At 47.7% G+C, this 22,568-nt stretch overlaps 2 protein-coding genes across 2 annotated transcripts in view; one reads left to right on the top strand and one right to left on the bottom strand.

Moving 5' to 3' along the window:
- Window positions 1-3,141: 3,141 nt before the first annotated feature.
- perm1a (PPARGC1 and ESRR induced regulator, muscle 1a) lies at window positions 3,142-21,604 on the top strand. The gene is made up of 4 exons (XM_078238738.1): window positions 3,142-3,245; window positions 7,382-8,661; window positions 18,317-18,430; window positions 21,419-21,604. Exons 2-4 carry the CDS (start codon window positions 7,611-7,613, stop codon window positions 21,514-21,516), a joined length of 1,263 nt encoding a protein of 420 aa, XP_078094864.1. The 5' UTR covers window positions 3,142-3,245; window positions 7,382-7,610; the 3' UTR covers window positions 21,517-21,604.
- A 469-nt stretch (window positions 21,605-22,073) lies between these two features.
- Window positions 22,074-22,568, bottom strand: part of plekhn1 (pleckstrin homology domain containing, family N member 1) — a 51,581-nt gene continuing 51,086 nt past the window's right edge. Inside the window, exon 17 of the mRNA XM_078239713.1 lies at window positions 22,074-22,118. Within this exon, the coding sequence (XP_078095839.1) occupies window positions 22,074-22,118 (45 nt within the window). The remainder of the gene's footprint in view (window positions 22,119-22,568) is intronic.

Genomic DNA, 22,568 nt, shown 5'->3' with positions numbered 1-22,568 from the left:
CAGTGCTAACCACAGTGCCGCTGTGCCGCCCTTATGAGGAGAACTTTGGAAAATTTGGACTGCTGCCCTCGGAACAGAGAAGGTCCTGGGATAACCAAACAGAGGTTTTCAAGATGATGATAAGTTTCGATGTAATGACTGCAGATAAATCATTCCTTCTGGCGACTGGGCCAATAACCAGAGGAACAGAGACTTAAAGCAATTGGCAAAAGATCACGAGGGGAGATATAGAGGAATATCTCCCTTGGAAAGTTGTCGGGATCGGGAAGATTCAGCCTGAGAAGGTGGCGGAGGCTGATTCCATCAATAATTATAAAAGGGAGTTGAAGATCAGAAATGTGGTAGCGTGGCCCCTTTAAGGGCGGGGGGGGGCACGACCCCTGAGAGCCATGTGATCAGGCCAGATCCTATGGAGTGTCAAGGTGGGAAGCCGAGCCAATCGGGTGCTAAGGGGCGTATCCCGGGTTGGGAAGGATCCTCAGTTGGAGCCAGGGAGGGGTGGAGAGTAATCATTAGAGTAATCATTAGTTCCGTCATAAATAATTATTTATTTGATTTGATTTGATTTATTATTGTCACATGTATTAACATACAGTGAAAAGTATTGTTTCTTGCGCGCTATATAGACAAAGCATACCGTTCATAGAGAAGGAAAGAAGAGAGTGCAGAATGTAGTGTTACAGTCATAGCTAGGGTGTAGAGAAAGATCAACTTAATGCAAGGTAGGTCCATTCAAAAGTCTGACAGCAGCAGGGAAGAAGCTGTTCTTGAGTCGGTTGGTACGTGACCTCAGACTTTTGTATCTTTCTCCCGATGGAAGAAGGTGGAAGAGGGAATGTCCGGGGTGCGTGGGGTCCTTGATTATGCTGGCAGCTTTGCCGAGGCAGCGGGAAGTGTAGACAGAGTCAATGGATGGGAGGCTGGTTATTGATGGCAATAAACATTTTTACACTTGGAGCCACATCAAGTCGATTTATTATGTGAGATTTAGCGGGTTACGGGTAAAAATCAGGGATTTGGGGCTACAGCTGCTGTTTCAAAGAGACAGTCTGGGTACTCAGGATGAATGGCCTCCTTCTGTGCTGTAGGCGTCTACAGGAACAAAGGAATTAGGAGCAGAAGTTGGCAAATTCAGCCCTTCGAGCCTGCTCCGCCATTCAATCAGATCATGGCTGATCTCTCCCTGGTCTCAAATCCACCTCCCCACCTGGTCCCCATTTCCCTTTAACCCATTTTAAAAAATCAGAAATACATTTATCTCCTTCTTGAAGCCATTCAATGATTCAGACTCCCCCGTGCTATGGGGCAGCGAGTTCCATAAATTCACCACCCTCTGCGAGAAGTAGTTCTTCCTCATCTCAGTTTTAAGTCTACCGCCTCTCAGCCTATACCTGTGACCTCTTGTTCGAAATTGCCCCATAAGTGGAAATATTTGATCTACATTTACTTCAACAATCCCTTCTGGTCTTTTCTATACCTCGATCAGATCCCCTCTCGCTCCTCTAAACTCCAGCGAGTATAAACCCAAACTGTCTGATCTCTCCTCATCTGTCAACCCTTTCACCCCTGGAATCAATCTGGTGAATCTCCTCTGAACTGCCTCCAATGCTGCAACATCCTTCCTCAAATAAGGGGACCAAAACTGGACACAATGGGCGGAATATTCCCATCCCGTCTGCCATGGGAATCGTACCGGATAGGACAGGGAGCATGCAGAGGTCCGTTGACCTCGGGTGGGATTTTCTTGGGAGCGAGCATGGCCGGAAAATCCCACCCAATACTCCAGATGTGGTCTCACCAACACTCTATATAATTTGTTTTTTTATTCATTCGTGGGACATGGGTGCCGCTGGCTGGGCCAGCATTTATTGCCCATCCCTAGCTGCCTGAGGGCAGTTGAGAGTCAACCACATTGCTGTGGCTCTGGAGTCACATGTAGGCCAGACCAGGTAAGGATGGCAGATTTCCTTCCTGATGCGCATCAATTGGACACGAGGCACAAAGCTTCGGTAAAAGAAGGCTTTTATTAACTAACAATGGAACTATCAGAACTTTAACACACTATCCCAGACTGAAGAGGTCCCGCCCGAGCAGGGGGTCTTATACCTCTCCCAGGAGGCGGAGCCCGACTGGGATGTGCCACAACAGTTACAACCACAGGTGTATCAATCCCACCCTAGCCCAACAACAACATTAGAACAATCCCACAGTGGGAACCAACGATGGTTCACCACACTTCCCTAAAGGACATTCGTGAACCAGATGGGTTTTTCTGACAATGGTTCATGGTCATCAGTAGATTCTTAATCCCAAATATTTTTTATTGAATTCAAATTCCACCACCTGCCGTTGTGGGATTCGAACCTGTGTCCCCAGAACATTAGCTGAGTTTCTGAATTAATAGTCCCACTCAGCCATCACCTCCCCATCAACAACACTTCTCTACTTTTATTCTCCAGTCCTTTTGCAATAAATGCCAACATTCCATTTGCCTTTTTTTATTACATGCTGACCGTCTGAATCAAATTTGGGCGGCACGGTAGCACAGTGGTTAGCACTGCTGCTTCACAGCTCCAGGGACCTGGGTTCAATTCCCGGCTTGGGTCACTGTCTGTGTGGAGTTTGCACATTCTCCTCGTGTCTGCGTGGGTTTCCTCTGGGTGCTCCGGTTTTCTCCCACAGTCCAAAGGTGTGCGGGTTAGGTTGATTGGCCATGCTTAAAAAATTGCCCCTTAGTGTCCTGGGATGCGTAGGTTAGAGGGATGAGTGGGTAAAATATGTAGGGATATGGGGATAGGGCCTGGGTGGGATTGTGGTCGGTGCAGACTCGATGGGCCGAATGGCCTCTTTCTGTGCTGTAGGGTTTCTAAGATTCTAAGATTCTATAACCTCAAGGAGTCATGCATCCTGCGCCCCCCCCCCAGAAATCTCCTCGGGGCCCCTTAAGATCCAGACACCCTGCTCAAATATCCCTGGATTAATCTAGAACCACTCTGACGGCTGGCTTCCTGTGTGATTTCTATTCGTGGAGTGTAATGTTATAACCCCGCTGACTATCATACTGGGGGGAAGAAAGCCAAGAGCAGTCCATGTGATGACAGTCAAGTCTATTTTTAATCATCCTGTAGAATAGTTATTAAAGGACAGCGTGTCCCAACAAAGGTCAAACTCTGGGACAGTGGACACGTAACCGTGGGAGTTCAGTTCACTGCCCCTTGCATCTTGTGCTTACAGCACAACACAAGGTGAGTAGTCTTTCGGTTAAAATGTAAAGGTACGGTGCTAATGTTATTTTGGTGAGGCAGCAGCAACATGAGAAGGAGTGATTGCCCATATCTATTTGCTACGATATTTTAAAACTAGGTGCCTTTGAACTGCACTCACAGCCTGGCGCAGGTATGAGGTACAGATATCAAGTATTCCCCAGACTATTCTTTTGCGGGACAGGCCAGCATTTATTGCCCATCCCTAATTGCCCTTGGGAAGGTGGTGATGAGCTGCCTTCTTGAACCCCTGCAGCCCCTGAGGTGTAGCTACGTCCACAGTGCTGTCAGGGAGGGAGTTCCAGGTTTCTGACCCAGCGACAGTGGAGGAACGGCGATATATTTCCAAATCAGGATGTTGTGAGGCTTGGAGGGGAACTTGCAGGTGGTGGTGTTCTCATGTGTCCGCTGCTCTTGCCCTTCTAGATTGTAGTGGTCGTGGGTTTGGAAGGTGCCCCCTAAGGGACCTTGATGAGTTCCTGCAGGGCATCTTGTAGATTGTACACTACTGTGGGTCAGTGGTGGAGTGAATATTTGTGGAAGGGGTAGCAATCAAACAGACTGCTTTGTCCTGAATGGTATTGAACTTCTTGAGTGTTGTTGAAGCCGCATTCATCCAGGCAAGTGGGGCGTGTACTCCATCACGCTTGTGCCTTGTAGGTGGTGGACAGACTTTGGGGAGTTAGGAGGTGCATGGTTCGGACTGGCTGCACGGTTCCGAGCCTCTGACCTGCTCTGGTAGCCACTGTATTTATATGGCTAGTCCAATTCAGTTTCCAGTCAATGGTAATCTCCAGGATATGGATAGTGAGGTATTCAGTGACGATAATGCTATTGAATGTCAAAGCGCGATGGTTAGATTCTCTCTTGTTGGAGATGGTCATTCCCTGGTACTTGTGTGGCACAAAGGTTACTTGCCACTTGTCAGCCCAAGCCTGGATATTGTCCAGATCTTGCTGCATTTGGACATGGGCTGCTTCAGTATCTGAGGAATCATTAATGGTGCTGAACATTGTGCAATCATCAGTGAATATCCCCAATTCTGACCTTATGATGGAAGAAAGTTAATTGATGAAGCAGCTGAAGGTGGTTGGTAGGACACAAAACCTGATGTATTTTTTTTGTGCACTTACTGATACTGTAGGACCCAGATAGTCCACACTCCCATTTTTCAAGCTCTGTAATGTCCCACAGAGACATTTACAGGATCACCCCTAGAACAGTTTTGCATAAACTGGAAAAGTATTAATTATTCAGAGTCTGGGTTTTGAATCTAGGTGGATATGAGGCTCACCCTGATTACCAAGTATCTGGGAGAGTTTATTATCCCTGGAACACCGTATCTCGCTTCGGGGGTCGGGATCCCAGCTGGAGTCAGGTTTCACATTGTGGAGGTCAGCAGGAGTCAGGCAGCCAACTGTTTTCTCACGAGTAGGCCTTATTTTCAGAGAAAATTGTGAATATTTCCCCTGACCCAACAGAAACGCAGGGTAATCAGACAACTCGAAATGTGTCGTGACAAGCTAGAGATTGGGAGATTTGCCAGTGATGCCAATTTCCATTAACTGTTGGAGAAGAGGTCCCTCCAGTTATAGCAAGCGTGGAATGGCCAGCTGTAAAGTAATATTCTTCATACCAGTCGGACTTACACATGAATGTCAGGGTTAAAGCTCCTGTAGCAAACATCAGAAACTGAGAACAGCCCTGTTTGATAGTCGGGCATCTTGGGCAATTGCTGGCTTTGTGTGTACAATTTGATAAGAGGCATTACAGGGCGGCACGGTGACACAGTGGTTAGCACTGCTACCTCACAGCAGCAGGGACCCAGGTTCGATTCCCGGCTTAGGTCACTGTCTGTGTGGAGTTTGCACATTCTCCCCGTGTCTGCATGGGTTTCCTCTGGGCGCTCAGGTTTCCTCCCACAATCCAAAGATATGCAGGTTAGATGGATTGACCATGATAAATTGTCCCTTAGTGTCCAAAGATGTGCAGGGTAGGTGGATTGGCCATGATAAATTGCCCCTTCGTACCCAAAAATGTGCAGGTTAGGTGGATTGGCCATGCTAAATTGCTCTTTAGTGTCGAAAGATGTGCAGGTTAGATGGATTGGCCAAGCTAAATTGCCCCTTCGTATCCAAAGATGTGCAGGTTAGATGGATTGGCCATACTAAATTGCCCCTTCGTATCCAAAGATGTGCAGGTTAGATGGATTGGCCATGCTAAATTGCTCTTTAGTGTCGAAAGATGTGCAGGTTAGATGGATTAGCCATGGTGAATGTGTGGAGTTATGGGGATAGGACAAGGGAGAGAGTGTAGGTAGGATACTCTGTCAGAGAGAGTCAGGACAAGCTCGATGGGCCGAATGCCCCGCTTCTGCACTGTAGGGATTCTATGATTCTACAATTTGGAGTGAACAAGGTCTCGTAAAGTGCACAATCAGAAACCTTTCCTGATTAAGGCATCTTAGCGTTTATTTCAGTCAGTCCCAGGCATGCTGAATGTTTGAGTCCATAACAGTGTGGAAAACAGCCATGCTGACATTTCCCAATGAGTTCCCAGAGCCTTGTCCTTACAGTGCATTCCTGCTGGCTGGTTGCAGCGGGGTGGGGAGGTCTAAGGGCAGGAGGCAATCGCAGATGTTGGGTGAGACAGTAAGAAGCATGTTGGCATTTCAAGGGGATCGGCCACCAGTTCACATTATATGGTGGACCTAAGGATGAGTGCCACCCTATGCCAATCCCTTTCAGAAGGGTTGGCATGTTTGCTTGCTTGCACAACCTTAACACAAGTAACATCATCCTCTCTATAGGTGCCCGGTTTGGTAAAGGGGTTTGATACTGGTGTCAGGACATCCATTTGAATAGACATTGGGTGGAACTTTCCTCTTTTGTCTCTGAGTGCTGGCTCCCCCCAAGAGCACAGCTGGTTTTTCACATCAGATAATGCAGCGCTTCGAGAAAAAAAGTGTTGCTGGCATCTCTGTTACCGTCAAGCTAGTGGGACCACTTTGGTCAGCCTTTTCTTGGTGGGAAAGAGGGAGGTGATGGCGTAGTGGTATTATCGCCAGACTATTAATCCAGAAACTCAGCTAATGTCCTGGGGACCCGGGTTTGAATCCCACCACGGCAGATGGTGGAATTTGAATTCAATAAAAATGATCTGGAATTAAGAATCTACTGATGACCATGAAACCATTGTCGATTGTCATAAAAACCCATCTGGTTCGCTAATGTCCTTTAGGGAAGGAAATCTGCCATCCTTACCCGGTCTGGCCTACATGTGACTCCAGAGCCACAGCAATGTGGTTGACTCTCAACTGCCATCTGACATGGCCTAACAAGCCACTCAATTCAAGGGCAACTAGGGATGGGCAATAAATGCTGGCCCAGCCAGCGACACCCATGTCCCATGAATGAATTTTATAAAAACTTTGTAACGTCACAGCTGAGGGACGGGAAAAATCAGAAGGTGAGATCTCGTTTTCCAAATCTTGTGAGATTTTCCACCTGTGTCGCCATTTTCGCCCATAGCGAATGTTGATGGTAAAATCCCAACCAATGGGACTAACGTCTCGATGATTGTAATATGCCTTAACCAATACGAATGGGCCTCATTTTGTCGCCTGGGTGTGCAGATGCTATTTTGGATCTTTGGCATCTGTGCCTCTCCCAAAGGAACAGAGGTTCAGCAATCCAGTATCGAGGCCACTCTCATTTACTCATCCAGCACCAGGGACCTGGGTTCGATTCCCGGCTTTGGTCACTGCCTGTGTGGAGTTTGCACATCCTCCTCATGTCTGCGTGGGTTTTCTCCATGCGCTCCGGTTTCCTCCCACAGTCCGAAAGACTTGCTGGTTAGGTGCATTGACCCGAACAGAAGCCGGAGTGTGGCGACTGGGGGATTTTCACAGTAACTTCATTGCAGTGTTAATATAAGCCTTCCTTGTGACTAATAAATAATCTTATCTTCTCTTAACCAGCTGCATAAATGTGCCCTTAGTCAATTTGCACGCAAAGACAAAACTAATTGCAGCTCTTTAAACCTTGCAACTGATACATATTTCCTTTGCTAAATTGCCCATCCTCTGTAGTTTCAGATATGGATGATTTTGGTTACAGCTTCCACCAGGGCGAGAGGGATTGGCCTTTATTTGACAGTGTACCCGAGGAGTGCAGAAGCATCCTGAAACCTTCTCTGGTGACCTCCGAAGATTCAGATCTCAGTGATGATTCTGAAAAGATCCGACGCTCTCACCACAGAAGGAGCAGGCGACTCAACAACAGCAGGCGCCAGTCCCCTGAGAGCACCCCTCCCGTAAAGAGGATAGACCAGTCCCTGGGAGGGGCCATGCTTCAGAACAGAGACAGACCCACTTTGGGTGGGCCCTTCCCGCCCTTCCCTCATGAAGATGGCCGTGTGCTCCACACCTCTGAGGATGTCTTGTCTGCCAGCGAAGAAGACCTGGAATTGGAAATTGTGAATCAGTTCCTCATGGCCGCCAGCCCAGTCATGTCAGGTGGCCACATGTCCAGCAGCCAGCAATGTTTCTTAATCTCTGACGAGGAACTCCCTTCTTCCAGGAGTCAGCAGTGTCTTCTCATTTCTAACCCCGAATCCTCGCACTCTGCACCCCAGTGCAATTCCATTGCTCGATCCCCAGTAAGCCAGGATGGGACTGATTTTGCTCCATCCACACTGGACTCGGAAAGCTACGCAGAGAATCTATTTGACGATGACTATTACGAAAACTGCACGGAGGTGGGGACAGGTGGCCACTTAGATGTTGGATTTGGATACACACAAGACATTGGAACGCGTAGGAAGGATCCCCAGGCCCTCCCAGAATTGAGGGAAGGTGCACAGGTTCAAGACCAGAATGACCAGGCCAGACAGACTGTTGATCATGGGAGTAAGCAAAGTCAAAGCACCTTTGAGGAGGATACAAACACACAGACTTACGTCACCTTATCAAAGGACAGCCAGTTTCCAATAAACACAAAATATTCAACGCATTTGGAATTGTCAGTGGCAGAGGGCCAACGCGACGTAGATGACTCTATGACGGTCCCCGAAAGTTATGAGTATTTTTATGAGGACTTCGGCGAGGATGAAGAAGGTTTATTTTTCTTGCGCGTGCCTTCTGTGTTCAAGCGTGTAAAGCGGGGGAGTCGTGAGCCTGGGAAAATTAATTTATTGACTGTTATTAAGTCCTTGGTACGTAAATACTTGCACCCGACAAAGCAAGGGCAAACAGCAGTGGTGTCTGCCAGGGATCTGAACACACCTGAAAGTACAAAGGTTGACAGCAGCTCTGACCTTGGATCGCTAAATAATGCATTAATGAAGTATACTGAAGGTGATGGAAGTCAGACTGTGATGGAAAGCGTCATACTGACAGGTAGATTATTGAATGAATATTAATCAGTGTTGGTGTGCACGTCATTGCTGAGAAGTTAATTTGGCCAGGGAAGCAAGCAACTGTCTGGAAATTGGCTGGATTTGAAGAGAATCCATGTTAAAAGTTGTCTGCTGCCTGTTTGTCTCCGCTGTTACATTGAGCATTGCAGTGTGTCCTAACAAGCGTAAGAATGCTTCACAACTGCGCTGTCAGGCACAACTCACCTGCCCCCACTCTATTGGTCAATGCAAATCTTATTTTTGTGTCTTTCTGCCTTCCTTCTCAATCCTTTAACTTTTCAGAACTGCCTCTTGAGCCATTTATGGTGGGCCAGCACGGTGGCACAGTGGGTTAGCACTGCTGCCTCACAGCGCCAGGGACCCGGGTTCGATTCCCGGCTTGGGTCACTGTCTGTGTGGAGTCTGCACGTTCTCCCCGTGTCTGCGTGGGTTTCCTCCGGGTGCCCCGGTTTCCTCCCACACTCCAAAGATGTGCAGGTTAGGTTAATTGGCCGTGCTAAATTGACCCTTAGTGTTAGATGGAGTAACTAGGGTAAATTCATAGGGTTACGGAGATGGGGCCTGGATAGGACTGGTGCAGATGCAGGCTCAATAGGTTGAATGGCCTCCTTCTGCACTGTAGAGATTCTATTACACCGACCAGTGTAATTCACTTTCCCAAAACTTACTCAACAAGTTTATTAACCAGTGTTTACAAGAAATTTAATCATTGCTAAATAAGGAGACATGCTGTCAAAGCTTTTCGCCCCACACTCATCAGGACAGATTCGCAAGAATACCAAATGTTAAGGGAGCAATAATTTATTCCGCATGAGATGAGAGTGCTGATTGGTTGCAAGTGGACTCCGATTGGTAGAGACGTTGCCATGGAGAATGCATCAGGGAACAGTTAAATTGAAACTAAATTACTATTGGTCAAGGCATTGCAGTGGGGAATGAACCAGAGGATGGCTGTACCCAAGGTTCATGGTTCATTCTCTGTTACAACATCCGTTCCAATCAGTGTTCACTGAGGGATAACTATTATGCTATCAATGACTGTTGCATACTGTGTCAATGCTTTGTATTGCAACTGTTAATATATTGCAGCTGTTACAGGGACCTTGATCAACCATTTGAACCACCAGAATTAGCCCTTAAAGTTCAAGAACTTTTCTTTCTAATAATAATGCGGCACTTGCTGTACCCTGCAATCTAAACATAGTCCAGAACACACAGCATTCTGAATCAGAGCCGTAAACGCTAAAGACTGAACTATTCCAACACAAGAGGTCAGGTTGACCTCTCATTGTGTTGATATAGAATCCCTACACAGCAGAAGGAGGCTATTCGGCCCATTGAGTCTGCACCAACTTTCTAACAGAGCATCTTACCCAGGCCAAGTATCTTATCCCTGTCACCCCACATATTTAACCTATTAATCTCCTGAACCCACACATCTTTGGACACTGAGGGGCAATTTACCATGGCTAATCTCCCTAACCTACATGGGGCATTAAGGGCAATTTAGCATGGCCAATCCACCTAACCTACACATCTTTGGACACTGAGGGGCAATTTACCATGGCTAATCTCCCTAACCTACATGGGGCATTAAGGGCAATTTAGCATGGCCAATCCACCTAACCTACACATCTTTGGACACTGAGGGGCAATTTACCATGGCTAATCCCCCTAACCTACATGGGGCATTAAGGGCAATTTAGCATGGCCAATCCACCTAACCTACACATCTTTGGACACTGAGGGGCAATTTACCATGGCTAATCCCCCTAACCTACATGGGACACTAAGGGGCAACTTAGCATGGCCAATCCACCTAACCTTTGGACTTTGGGAGGAAACCGGAGCACCCGGAGGAAACCCATGCAGACACGGGGAGAACGTGCAAACTCCACTCAGACAGTAACCCAAGATCGGAATTGAACTCGGATCTCTGACGCTGTGAGGCAGCAGTGCTAACCACTGTGCCACCATGTCATGATACCACCGTGTTTTGTCATTATATTGATCAATTTAATACTTTGGGTTTATTTACTGTGGGTTGAATGATTATGGGGAGAAAGCAGGAAAATGGGGACGAGGAGCATGATCGAACGGCTGAGCAGACACGATGGGCTGAATGGCCTAATTCTGCTCCTATATCTTGTGAACTAAGTCACGATGCACCAATCACTCCCAAGGGATTGGGTAAACACACTGTGGGTTCCTTTATTAAGACTAGACATATGAGAACAGTTATTCAGGGGATAAAACCTAAGGGCATCAGAGCTGTGCATGGATGCTCTGCTCAAAGAACAGTACAGCATACAAACAGGCCCTTCGGCCCTCCATGCCTGTGCCAATCGCCTTGTCCTATCTAAACCAACTGCTTATATCCTTCTATTCCCCGTCTGTTCATGTCTCGATGGGCCAAGTGGCCTCCTTCTCCACTGTAGATTCTATGTTTCTATGAATATGTAGTTCAGCACCTGAACTTTGAACTGTCAGATGATTATAGCCTGTTTAGGGATAGGCTTACCCCAGGTCCTAATTGATATGACTTATAGGTGCAGGAATGCATTGGTAGGTGTTTTGGGCCTACATCCTGTGCCACACTAGACCTGACAGCACAAGTTCTCTACAGGATTATTGTGCTAATTGAGGGCGATTATCCCGCTTCTGATTTAAAGAAAGAACATTTCTCAACCTAGAAACACAGAAGATAGGAGCAGGAGAAGGCCATTTGGCCCTTCGAGCCTGCTCCCCCATTCATTACAATCATGGCTGATCGTCAAACTCAATAGCCTAATCCTGCATTTTCCCCATAACGTTTGATCCCATTTGCTCCAAGTGCTATATCCAGCCGCCTCTTGAATACATTCAATGTTTTGGCAACAACTACTTCCTGTGGTGTTGAATTCCACAAGCTCACCACTCTTTGGGTGAAGAAATGTCTCCTCACCTCCGTCCTAAATGGTTTGCCCCGAATCCTCAGACAGTGACCCCTGGTTCTGGACTCCCCCCACCATCAGGAACATCCTCCCTGCATCTACCCTGTCCAGTCCTGTTAGAATGTTATAAGTCTCTGTGAGATCCCCCCTCATTCATCTGAACTCTGACGAAAACTCCTGCACATCTCCTATTTTCATCCTTGCACCATGTTCGTTTTATCCCAAAAATATACCATATACATAACATCAGCCCGTAGAGCACAGAGTCCCCGTCCCCGGGAACAGCCCATAGAGCACAGATCCCCGTCCCTGGGAACAGCCTGTAGAGCACAGAGTCCCTGTCCCTGGGAACAGCCTGTAGAACACAGAGTCCCCGTCCCCGGGAATAGCCCGTAGACACAGAGTCCCCGTCCCTGGGAACAGCCCGTAGAGCACAGAGTCCCCGTCCCCGGGAACAGCCCATAGAGCACAGATCCCCGTCCCTGGGAACAGCCTGTAGAACACAGAGTCCCCGTCCCTGGGAACAGCCCGTAGAGCACACAGTCCCCATCCCTGGGAACAGCCCATAGAGCACAGAGTCCCCGTCCCCGGGAACAGCCTGTAGAGCACAGAGTCCCCGTCCCTGGGAACAGCCCGTAGAGCACAGAGTTCCTGTCCCTGAGGAACAGCCCGTAGAGCACAGAGTTCCTGTCCCTGAGGAACAGCCCGTAGAGCACAGAGTCCCCGTCCCTGGGAACAGCCCGTAGAGCACAGAGTCCCCGTCCCTGGGAACAGCCCGTAGAGCACAGAGTTCCTGTCCCTGAGGAACAGCCCGTAGAGCACAGAGTCCCCGTCCCTGGGAACAGCCCGTAGACACAGAGTCCCCGTCCCTGGGAACAACCCCTAGACACAGAGTCCCCGTCCCTGGGAACAGCCCGTAGACACAGAGTTCCTGTCCCTGAGGAACAGCCTGTAGAGCACAGAGTCCCCGTCCCTGGGAACAGCCCGTAGAGCACAGAGTCCCCGTCCCTGGGAACAGCCTGTAGACACAGAGTCCCTGTCCCTGGGGAACAGCCCGTAGAGCATGCCAGGTGTGATTTTACTGACACACTGGGAAACCCTTATCCAAACAAATTTTATTTAATAATATAGTTCAATTATAACCAATAAATTAGCTTAACTTTTACCAATTGAAACACTTTAACATGACAAGATATAATTCTTAATTGCTAACCTATCTCTATTAGTTCCAATTTAAGCAATATTCTTGTATTCAAGAGGTGGCTGGAAATAGCACTTGGGGCGAATGGGATCAAAGATTATGGGGAAAAAGCAGGATTAGGCTATTGAGTTGGATGATCAGCCATGATTGTAATGAATGGGGGAGCAGGCTCGAAGGGCCGAATGGCCTCCTCCTGTTCCTATCTTCTATGTTTCTATGTTTATGTTATAGACTTAAACTCAGTTAGAATCAGTTAGCCATACACAGGCTTATGTGCGTGTACTTGTTAACAGTCTGGGAGCCTTTGAACACCTCTGGAGAGAGACAGAGAGAGTCAGAGAGACACCTGTCTTCTGACAGCCCCAAACAGCAGCCTCCAGAGAGAGAGAGAGAGGGAGAGAGACAGAAAGACACCTCTTATTTCTTTCAGGATAAGGCAGAAACTGACTGTTTTAAAATAAAGGAGAAACTGGATGCATTTTCCCTGAAAACCCAGCTCCACCCAATCACATGACTCTGCCTCTGTCAATCAACCCAATCATAAACTTACCCTGAAACCACAGGAAAAAATAAAATAAACAAAAATGCATCAACTCAGATTAAAACAAACACATTCCGAGTTAAAACTAATCATTAGCCTACATTCTCAGCATGTGAGCTGCCTGGTGCAGACAAATCGGCACCGTGTAAAACAGAGCTGAATTTTAAACATACCCCTTACAGGAAATATGATATAAATACATTGCTTAAAGGCACAGTATCATCACATAGTTACTGTTGCATTTTGGGAAAATGGGGCATCGCAAGATCCCAAAAATAAGAGGTGAGACGGTTGATCAAGTTATTTACTTTTAATGGGGTGGGGAGAGGGGGGGGGCAGGGTGGGAGGTGAGTGTTAACCAAGAGATAAGGAGAAACTCCCTGCTCCTCTTCACAATGCTCTTGGATCTTATAGGTACGGGGATCTAAACAGATAGACCTTGTTATGAACTTATTATTTCTTTAAAGAGGGGGGCTGGTAAGATTAACATCAACCGACCAGGGTTCAATCCCCACTCCAGTTGAGCTTTGCGGGAGATGGTGGCGTCGTGTTTTATCACTGGAGGAGTAATCTAGAAGTCCAGGCTAATTATCTAAGGACAAGGGTTCGAACCCCACCACGGTTCATGGAACTTAAATTCAATTAATAAGTCTGAAACTATAAGACTAGTCTCACCCTTGAGTAGGAGAGGCGATGGCCTAGTGGTATTATCGCTAGACTATTAATCCAGAAACTCAGCAAATGCTCTGGGGAACCTGGGTTCGAATCCCACCACGGCAAAGGGTGGAATTTGAATTCAATAAAAAATATCTGGAATTAAGAATCAACTGATGACCATGAAACCACTGTCGATTGTGGAAAAAGCCCATCTGGTTCACTAATGTCCTTTAGGGAAGGAAATCTGCCGTCCTTACCCGGTCTGGCCTACACGTGACTCCAGAGCCACAGCAATGTGGTTGATTCCAATTGCCCTCCAAGGGCAACTAGGGAATGGCAATAAATGCTGGCCAATCAGTGACACCCATGTTCCACAAATGAATAATAAAAATAATAAGCGATTGTGAAACTCTTTCATTGTTAAATTGTTGTTAAAAACTAGGGAAGGAAAACTGTCATCCTTGTCTGGCCTACGAGACTCCAGACTCACAGCAATGTCTCTTAATTGGGGCGGCACAGTGGCACAGTCGTTAGCAGTGCTGCCTCACAGCGCCAAGGATTCAGGTTTGATTCCCGGCTTGGGTCACTGTCTGTGTGGAGTCTGCACGTTCTCCCCGTGTCTGCGTGGGTTTCCTCCGGGTGCTCCGCTTTCCTCTCACAGTCCAAAGATGTGCGGGTTAGGTTGATTTGCCATGCTAAATTGCCCCTTAGTGTCAGGGGGTTTAGCAGGGTAAATGTATGGGGTTATGGGGATAGGGCCTGGGTGGGATTGTGGTCGGTGCAGACAGGATGGGCTGAATGGCCTCCTTCTCTACTGCAGGGATTCTATGATTCTATGAATTGCCTTTTGAAATGGTGTGGCAAGCAGTTCAAGGGCAATTAGGGATGGGCAACAAATGTTGGCCCTGCCAGCGATGCCCACAACCCGGGAAAGAACGGATTTTGAAAGCAGCTGCCTCGTCACCCTACCTGGAGCAGAAAAATCGCAGCACCTTGCTCTAGCTTGGAAAATAATCTCCAAGGACCTGCCTCCGGTGAAGGAGATTTCTTTAAACCATGGAGTCGATTTTCTTAGCCATCAGTGAAAACGTTGATGCGGGTCAAAATCCTGTGAGAGCCCGATGCTTGCGGCAGGGGTGGGCGTCACGTCCCGATGCGTGTTTGCACGATGCTTTGGGGGGCTAAATGCCAGTTTTCTCACCTCAGCCGGCATCCTGTTCACTGAGGGGATGATTCCACTTCACGTCCCCCTCCACTTGCCCCCTCCTCCCAAAGCCACCGACTCTAAAGGGGGAGGTGGCTAGATGGGTGGAGAACTGGCTTGGTCACAGAAGACAGAGGGTGGTAGTGGAAGGGTCTTTTTCCGGCTGGAGGCCTGTGACTAGTGGTGTTCCGCAGGGCTCTGTATTGGGACCTCTGCTGTTTGTGATTTATATAAACGATCTGGAAGAAGGAGTAACTGGGGTGATCAGTAAGTTTGCGGACGACACAAAAATGGCAGGACTTGCAGATAGTGAGGAACATTGTCAGAGGCTACAGAACGATATAGATAGGCTGGAAATTTGGGCAAAGAAATGGCAGATGGAGTTCAATCCAGATAAATGCAAAGTGATGCATTTTGGTAGAACTAACGCAGGGGGGAGCTATACGATAAATGGCAGAACCATAAAGGGTGTAGATACGCAGAGGGACCTGGGTGTGCAAGTCCACAGATCCTTGAAGGTGACGTCACAGGTGGAGAAGGTAGTGAATAAGGCATATGGCATGCTTGCCTTTATAGGACGGGGCATAGAGTATAAAAGTTGGGGTCTGATGTTGCAGATGTATAGAACGTTGGTTCGGCCGCATTTGGAATACTGCGCCCAGTTCTGGTCGCCACACTACCGGAAGGACGTGGAGGCTTTAGAGAGAGTGCAGAGGAGGTTTACCAGGATGTTGCCTGGTATGGAAGGGCTTAATTATGAGGAGAGATTGGGTAAACTGGGGTTGTTCTCACTGGAAAGACGGAGGATGAGGGGAGACTTAATAGAGGTGTACAAAATTATGAAAGGCATAGATAGGGTGAATGGTGGGAAGTTTTTCCCCAGGTCGGTGGTGACGTTCACGAGGGGTCATAGGTTCAAGGTGAGGGCGGGGGAGGTTGAACACAGATATCAGAAGGACATATTTTACACAGAGGGTGGAGTGGGGGCCTGGAATGCGCTGCCGGGCAAGGTGGTGGAGGTGGACACACTGGGAACGTTTAAGATTTATCTAGACAGCCACATGAACGGAGTGGGAATGGAGGGATACAAAAGAATGGTCTAGTTTGGACCAGGGAGCGGCACGGGCTTGGAGGGCCGAAGGGCCTGTTCCTGTGCTGTATTGTTCTTTGTTCTTTCTGAAGCCAGAGTTCTCCGCCACTGTCCTTTCTTCACAGTAAGTGGTTGGCAGGCTGTTTGGCCCTGGAGGGTCATAGAATCATAGAATCCCTACAGTGCAGAAGGAGGCCATTTGGCCCATCAAGCCTGCACCGACAACAATACCACCCAGGCCTCATCCCTATTACCCTACATTTTCATCTTACTAATCCCCCTGACACCAAGGAGCAATTTGGCATGGCCAATCATCCTAACCCACACATTCTCGGACTGTGGGAGGAAACCGGAGCACCCGGAGGAAACCCATGCAGACACGGGGAGAACGTGCAGATTCCACACAGATAGTGAGCCAAGGCCGGGAATCGAACCCGGGGTCCCTGGCACTGTGAGGCAGCAGCGCTAACCACTGTGCCACCGCGCTGCCCCCGTCATCACACCTGAGTTCGAATCTCCCTTTATCTCATTCCCGTACACCATAAGCAAAGCAAACTGTCATCAGGAGCGTGGGATCGATTCACTTTTCGCTCCCATGAATATTTTGGGCGGGATTTTCCAGCCGCGCTCGTCCCAAAACCGGAAAATCCCGGACCTTTGTGTGGTCCTGTCCCGCCTGCTACGATTCAAGTGGCAGGTGGGACGAGAAGATTTGTGTCTTGTGAATACTTAGGCAAAAATGTAGACACTGGAGTGTTTAATTCCCTCTGATAACTCATTCATGTGTCATCCCTTTGAATGAAATTTTATTGCAGTAATTCGAATAAATGGTTTAATAGCACCACAGTGCAAAATGAAATGTTTCATAAACCTGTTAACTGAGGCACTGCCAGAGAAAATGAACACTGATATGTACAAAACAGGACACTGTTCAGTCAATCTTTTTCTTTCTTTTTTCTTTCATGGGATGTGGGTGTCACAAGGCCAGCATTTGTTGCCCTTCCCTAATTGCCCTTGAACTGAGTGGTTTGCCAGACCATCTTAGAGGGCAGCTAAGATTCAACCACATTGCTGTGGCTCTGGAGTCACATGTAGGCCAGACTGGGTAAAGGCGGCAGATTTCCTTCCCTAAAAGGACACTCGTGAACCAGATGGGTTTTTACAACAATTGTTGGTAACTTTGTGGACATTGTTACAGAGATTAAGGCTAGCTTTATATTCCATATTTTATCAATTGATTTTAAATGCCACCATGTGGTGGGATTTGAACCCGTGCCCACGGGGCATTAGCCTGGGGTCTCTGGATTTCTGGTCCAGCAACATTAGCACTACCACCTTCCCCCATTTGATGTGGCAAACCACTCTCCTGTCTATCAAGCGAGGCGATGGCCTTGTGATATAATCGCTTGACTACTAATACAGACGCTCAGTAACGTTCTGAGGACCTGGGTTCGAGTCACGGCAGATGGTGGAATTTGAATTCAATTTTTAAAAATCTACAATTAAGAATCGACTGATGACTGTGAAACCATTGTTGGAAAAACCCATCTGGTCCTTTAGGGAAGGAAATCTGCCATCCTTACCTGGTCTGGCCTGAATGTGATTCCAGAGCCACGGCAATGTGGATGACTCTCAACTGCCCACGGGCAACTAGGGATGGGCAATAAATGCTGGCCAGCCAGCGACGCCCATGTCCCACAAATGAATTTTTTAAAATTCTGTAAGGGTTTGAACCTGTAAGCATTCTATTGTAAGGCTCACAGGTTCTGATCTCATCATGATTTCAGATCCAACATCGATAAGTATATCACTTAACAAGCAAAGACAGGGGTGGAAGGCCATTCAGCCCATCCAGCCCACCCAGCCCACCGTTGTTCCATCAAGATACACTGTTTTGTCAATGATTTGAAGTTCTCTGTCTCCACTAACCATTGGTCGCTGCTTGAAGACTAATTCTAAATTTGATTCGTCAATATATTTAAAAATGATAATTTTTTCTTTGTGCCTAGGAGGAGGACATTCCTGCCTTTCCTGCACTCCGAAAGATCTATGTTTATTCTGCTTTGCTTGTGCTTCCTGGGCAATGAAATCCGCAACTTCCCAGTCGGATATGTGGAAAGCTGGTAAGTATTAAAGTGGCACAGTTACATGTCTGGAAAAGTAGTGCCATGCATGGTAAGTGGGAGGAGGGACTGGTTCCTGGAGTGTTGGGCTATCTAACAGACAACATCACAAACAAGATCTTTGTACCTCCGTAGCTCATCCCGAATGAGTGTTAAGGCCTGCCGCTGTGTTTAACTGGTGGCCATCAGATCTAATTGCCACTGCCCTGTGCGGGTGTAGGGGGTGTGCTGTCCCAGCCCCTGAACCAAAAATTCCTAGTTCAAGTCCCACCCCCCCCACCACCCAACCCCCTCCCCAACACCCCCCAGACCTAATGGCCAAGAAAGTTGTGTTCACCACATAGAAACATGGGCCAGAATTTTACCGTCCCGCTCGCCACGGGAATTGGAGCAGGCGAGGGGGCGGACCATGGAAAGGTCCGCCGAGCTCGGGCGGGATGTTACAGTTTCGGGATGGGCAAGGCTGTAAAATCCCACCCATAGAAACCAGGTGTAGGAGGAGGTCTTTTGGCCCTTTGAGCCTGCTCCACAATTCAAAATGATCATGGCTGATCCTCGATCTCAAAGCCACGTTCCCGCGCTCTCCCCATACCCCTTCATGCCATTAAATCTAAAAAAAAACCCCATCTTTCTCTTTCTTAAATGCATTAAGTGACTCCACCTCCACAGCCTGCTGTGGTAGAGAATTCCACAGCTTCCACTACCCTTTGAGTGAAGAAATGTTTCCTCATCTGAGTCCTAAAGTGTGAGGTCGGCACGGTGGCACAGTGGTTAGCACTGCTGCTTCACAGAGCCCAGGAGACCCGGGTTCAATTCCAACTTCGGGTCACTGTCTGTGTGGAGTCTGCACGTTCTCCCCATGTCTGCGTGGGTTTCCTCCGGGTGCTCCGGTTTCCTCCCACAGTCTAAAGATGTGCGGGTTAGGTTGATTGGCCATGCTAAATTGTCCCTTAGTGTCAGGGGGATTAATATGGTAAATACATGGGGTTACAGGGATGGGGCTGGGTGGGATTGTTGTGGGTGCCGGCTTGATGGGCCAAATGGTCTCCTTCTGCACTGTCGGGATTCTGTGATTCTTGAAGCTACAACAAATTTGTTGTAAACCACAGGAAAAAATAAAATAAACAAAAATGCATTAACTCAGATTAAAATAAACACTTTCCTAGTTAAAATCAATCGTTAGCCTACATTCTCAGCCTGTGAGCTGCCTGGTGCAGACAAATCGGCACCATGTAAAACAGAGCTGAATTTTAAACATACCCCTTACAGGAAATATGATATAAATACATTTCTTAAAGGCACAGTATCATCACATAGTTACTGTTGCATTTTGGGAAAATGGGGCATCGCAAGATCCCAAAAATAAGAGGTGAGACTGTTGATCAAGTCATTTACTTTTAATGGGGTGGGGAGGAGGGGGGGGGGAGGGGGGGAGAACCGGGAAAAAAAACATCTGTTCCCCAGTCTGGCCTACATGTGACTCCAGACCTACAGCAATGTGGTTGACTCTTAATCGCCCTCAGTCTCAGTAAGTCTCAGCAAACCATTCCATTTTATTTGCAAAGGCAGATCTCCAACAGCTTAATTATCATGAGTGATTAGAGATGGACAATAAAAGCTGGCCTTGCCCACATCCTGTGAACAGATTTATCACAGCAATCAAGGATCATTGTCGCTGTACCACGAGGAAGCCTTGAGTCATGAAGATTTGATTCACAGCTCGCTATAATCAATGAAAAAAAATGGTGTTTAACAGCAATAGCCTGGCAGTACGGTGCTAACAGGAAGTTCACATCAAATATTTAATATATTCCGATCGATAGATATCAAGAAATGGCTACAAATGCTTCAGGTGTCTTATATCAGTGCGTAGATGTTCTCCTGTGTTTGGAGAGGGAGGTTTTTATTGAGGCAGTGGAGTAAGCCAAGATTTAGACATAGGATCCCTACAATGCAGAAGGAGGCCATTCGGCCCATCAAGTCTGCACCAGCTCTCCAAAAAAGCACCTAACCCAGGGAAAACCCCAAACATTTACCACTTAAGTTACACATCCTTGGACACTAAGGGGCAATTTTGCATGGCCAATCCACCTAATCTACACATCTTTGGACACTAGGGCAATTTTGCATGGCCAAACCACCGAGCCTACACATCTTTGGACACTAAGGGCATCTTAGCATGGCCAATCCACTAACCTACACATCTTTAAACTGTGGGGGGAAACCGGAGCACCCACGCAGACATGGGGAGAACGTGCAAGTTCCACACAGACAGTCACCTGAGGCCAGAATCGAACCCGGGTTCTTGGCGCTGTGAGGCAGCCGTGCTAACCACTGCGCCACTGTGCTTACAAGTCACTGTTAATCTACAGCCAAACGTCTCTGAATAACAGCAACTTCCTCGAGACACCATTTGCCCTCGAGCCTACATACTGCCATGACAGCCTGTGATCCACATTGCACTTGGGATCCATCATGTCTGGCACTGGATAGAACGAGGAAAGGCCCCATTCTCCAGAATTATTGTCCCCGGTGTCGTCAACGACACGACTGAGTGTGGAATGCACAACATGCCAGGCTTTCTCTGTCAGCTGTGACGAGTTAGTTGAACCCGGGGCGGGGGGGGGGGGAAAGCTTTGCAACCTGCCTCAGCCAAGATTCCGACAACAGCAGCGATTCACGCTGGGAAACACGTGAGCCAGAGATGGAGACAGGATCAGCTGTGTGACGCCCCTTTGAAACTCAATAGCCGCTGCCACGGCACCATGAAGAGAGGGAGAGAGGCTGAGGTTGCAGATGGCAACCCGAAGAACTGTACCTTAGCATTTCGTCATGGCAGGGGTGGGGGGGGGGGGGGGGGCGGGGTGAGGGGGGGGTGGGTGTGGGGTGCGGTGGGGAGGGGGTAAACGCAGAAATGGCAAACTGTTGTCTCAGCCAATCTTTCCCCAGAAACGTATCTTAAGCTGATACATTTGTGTTTTTTTGCAGCATTGTTGGTGAACATTGGTGCCATCTCTGCGGTGAGGTACTTCAGGACAAAGACAAAAAGAGAAAATTCAAAGTACCTAGCACTCCAGGATTCCTAAAAAAAAAGATCCTTGAGAAAAACGGATATTCGGGAATTCAGTCCGTGTAAGCTGTAGAATTAAACCCTTTTAAAACAATGATACAAAATCCAAGTGTTTGCCTGTAACTTTGACTGTGTGGCAAGTGGAGATTGGAGGCGATGATGGCCTAGTGGGTATTATCACTAGACTATTAATCCAGAAACTCAGCTAATGTTCTGGGGACCCGGGTTCGAATCCCGCCACGGCAGATGGTGGAATTTGAATTCAACTAAAAAAATCTGGAGTTAAGAATCTACTGATGACCCGTGAAACCATTGTCGATTGTCATAAAAACCCATCTTGTTCACTGATGTCCCTTTAGGGAAGGAAATCTGCCGTCCTTACCCTGTCTGGCCTACATGTGACTCCAGAGCCACAGCAATGTGAGTGACTCTCAACTGGACTCTGAACAAGGGTAACTCTGAACATGGGCAATAAATTCTGGGCAGCCAGCGATGCCCACATCCCACGAATTAATAATAATAATATGAATAATAAAAAAAACAGAAAATGCTGGAAAAACTCAGCAGGTCTGCTTAGAGTCCGGATGACTCTTCGACAGAGCTGAGGAAACTAACTGCCTGGTTGGAGAGGGGGAATGGGGCAGAATGAAAGGTCAGAGCTGAGGATAGGTTGATAAAGATGTCATGGACATAAGACAAAGAGGGAGGTAATGGTGGCATTAAAGACTAAAGAAGCGGCATAAAGATAAGATAGCAGAATAGGAGAACAAAATTAGTGCTCTGCAAAAGCAAAACTAAAGGACAAGTGACAGATGGCCCTGTGGGGGAGCGGTGGGGTTGTATTGGGGCAAATCAAGGAAAACAAAAGCAAAAATGGGGTTGTGATGGAGGGGGAAGTTCACAATCTAACATGTTGAGTTCAACCCAAAGAGAAAATGCTGGAAAATCTCAGCAGGTCTGGCAGCATCTGTAAGGAGAGAAAAGAACTGACGTTTCGAGTCCGGATGACCCTTTGTCAAAGCTTTGTCAATTATCCAGTTGTTGAACTCAACGTTGAGTCCAGAAGGC

Source organism: Mustelus asterias, chromosome 22 (assembly GCF_964213995.1).
Source record: "Mustelus asterias chromosome 22, sMusAst1.hap1.1, whole genome shotgun sequence".
NCBI classification, from domain to species: domain Eukaryota; kingdom Metazoa; phylum Chordata; class Chondrichthyes; order Carcharhiniformes; family Triakidae; genus Mustelus; species Mustelus asterias.
This window is presented reverse-complemented; position numbering and strand designations above follow the sequence as displayed.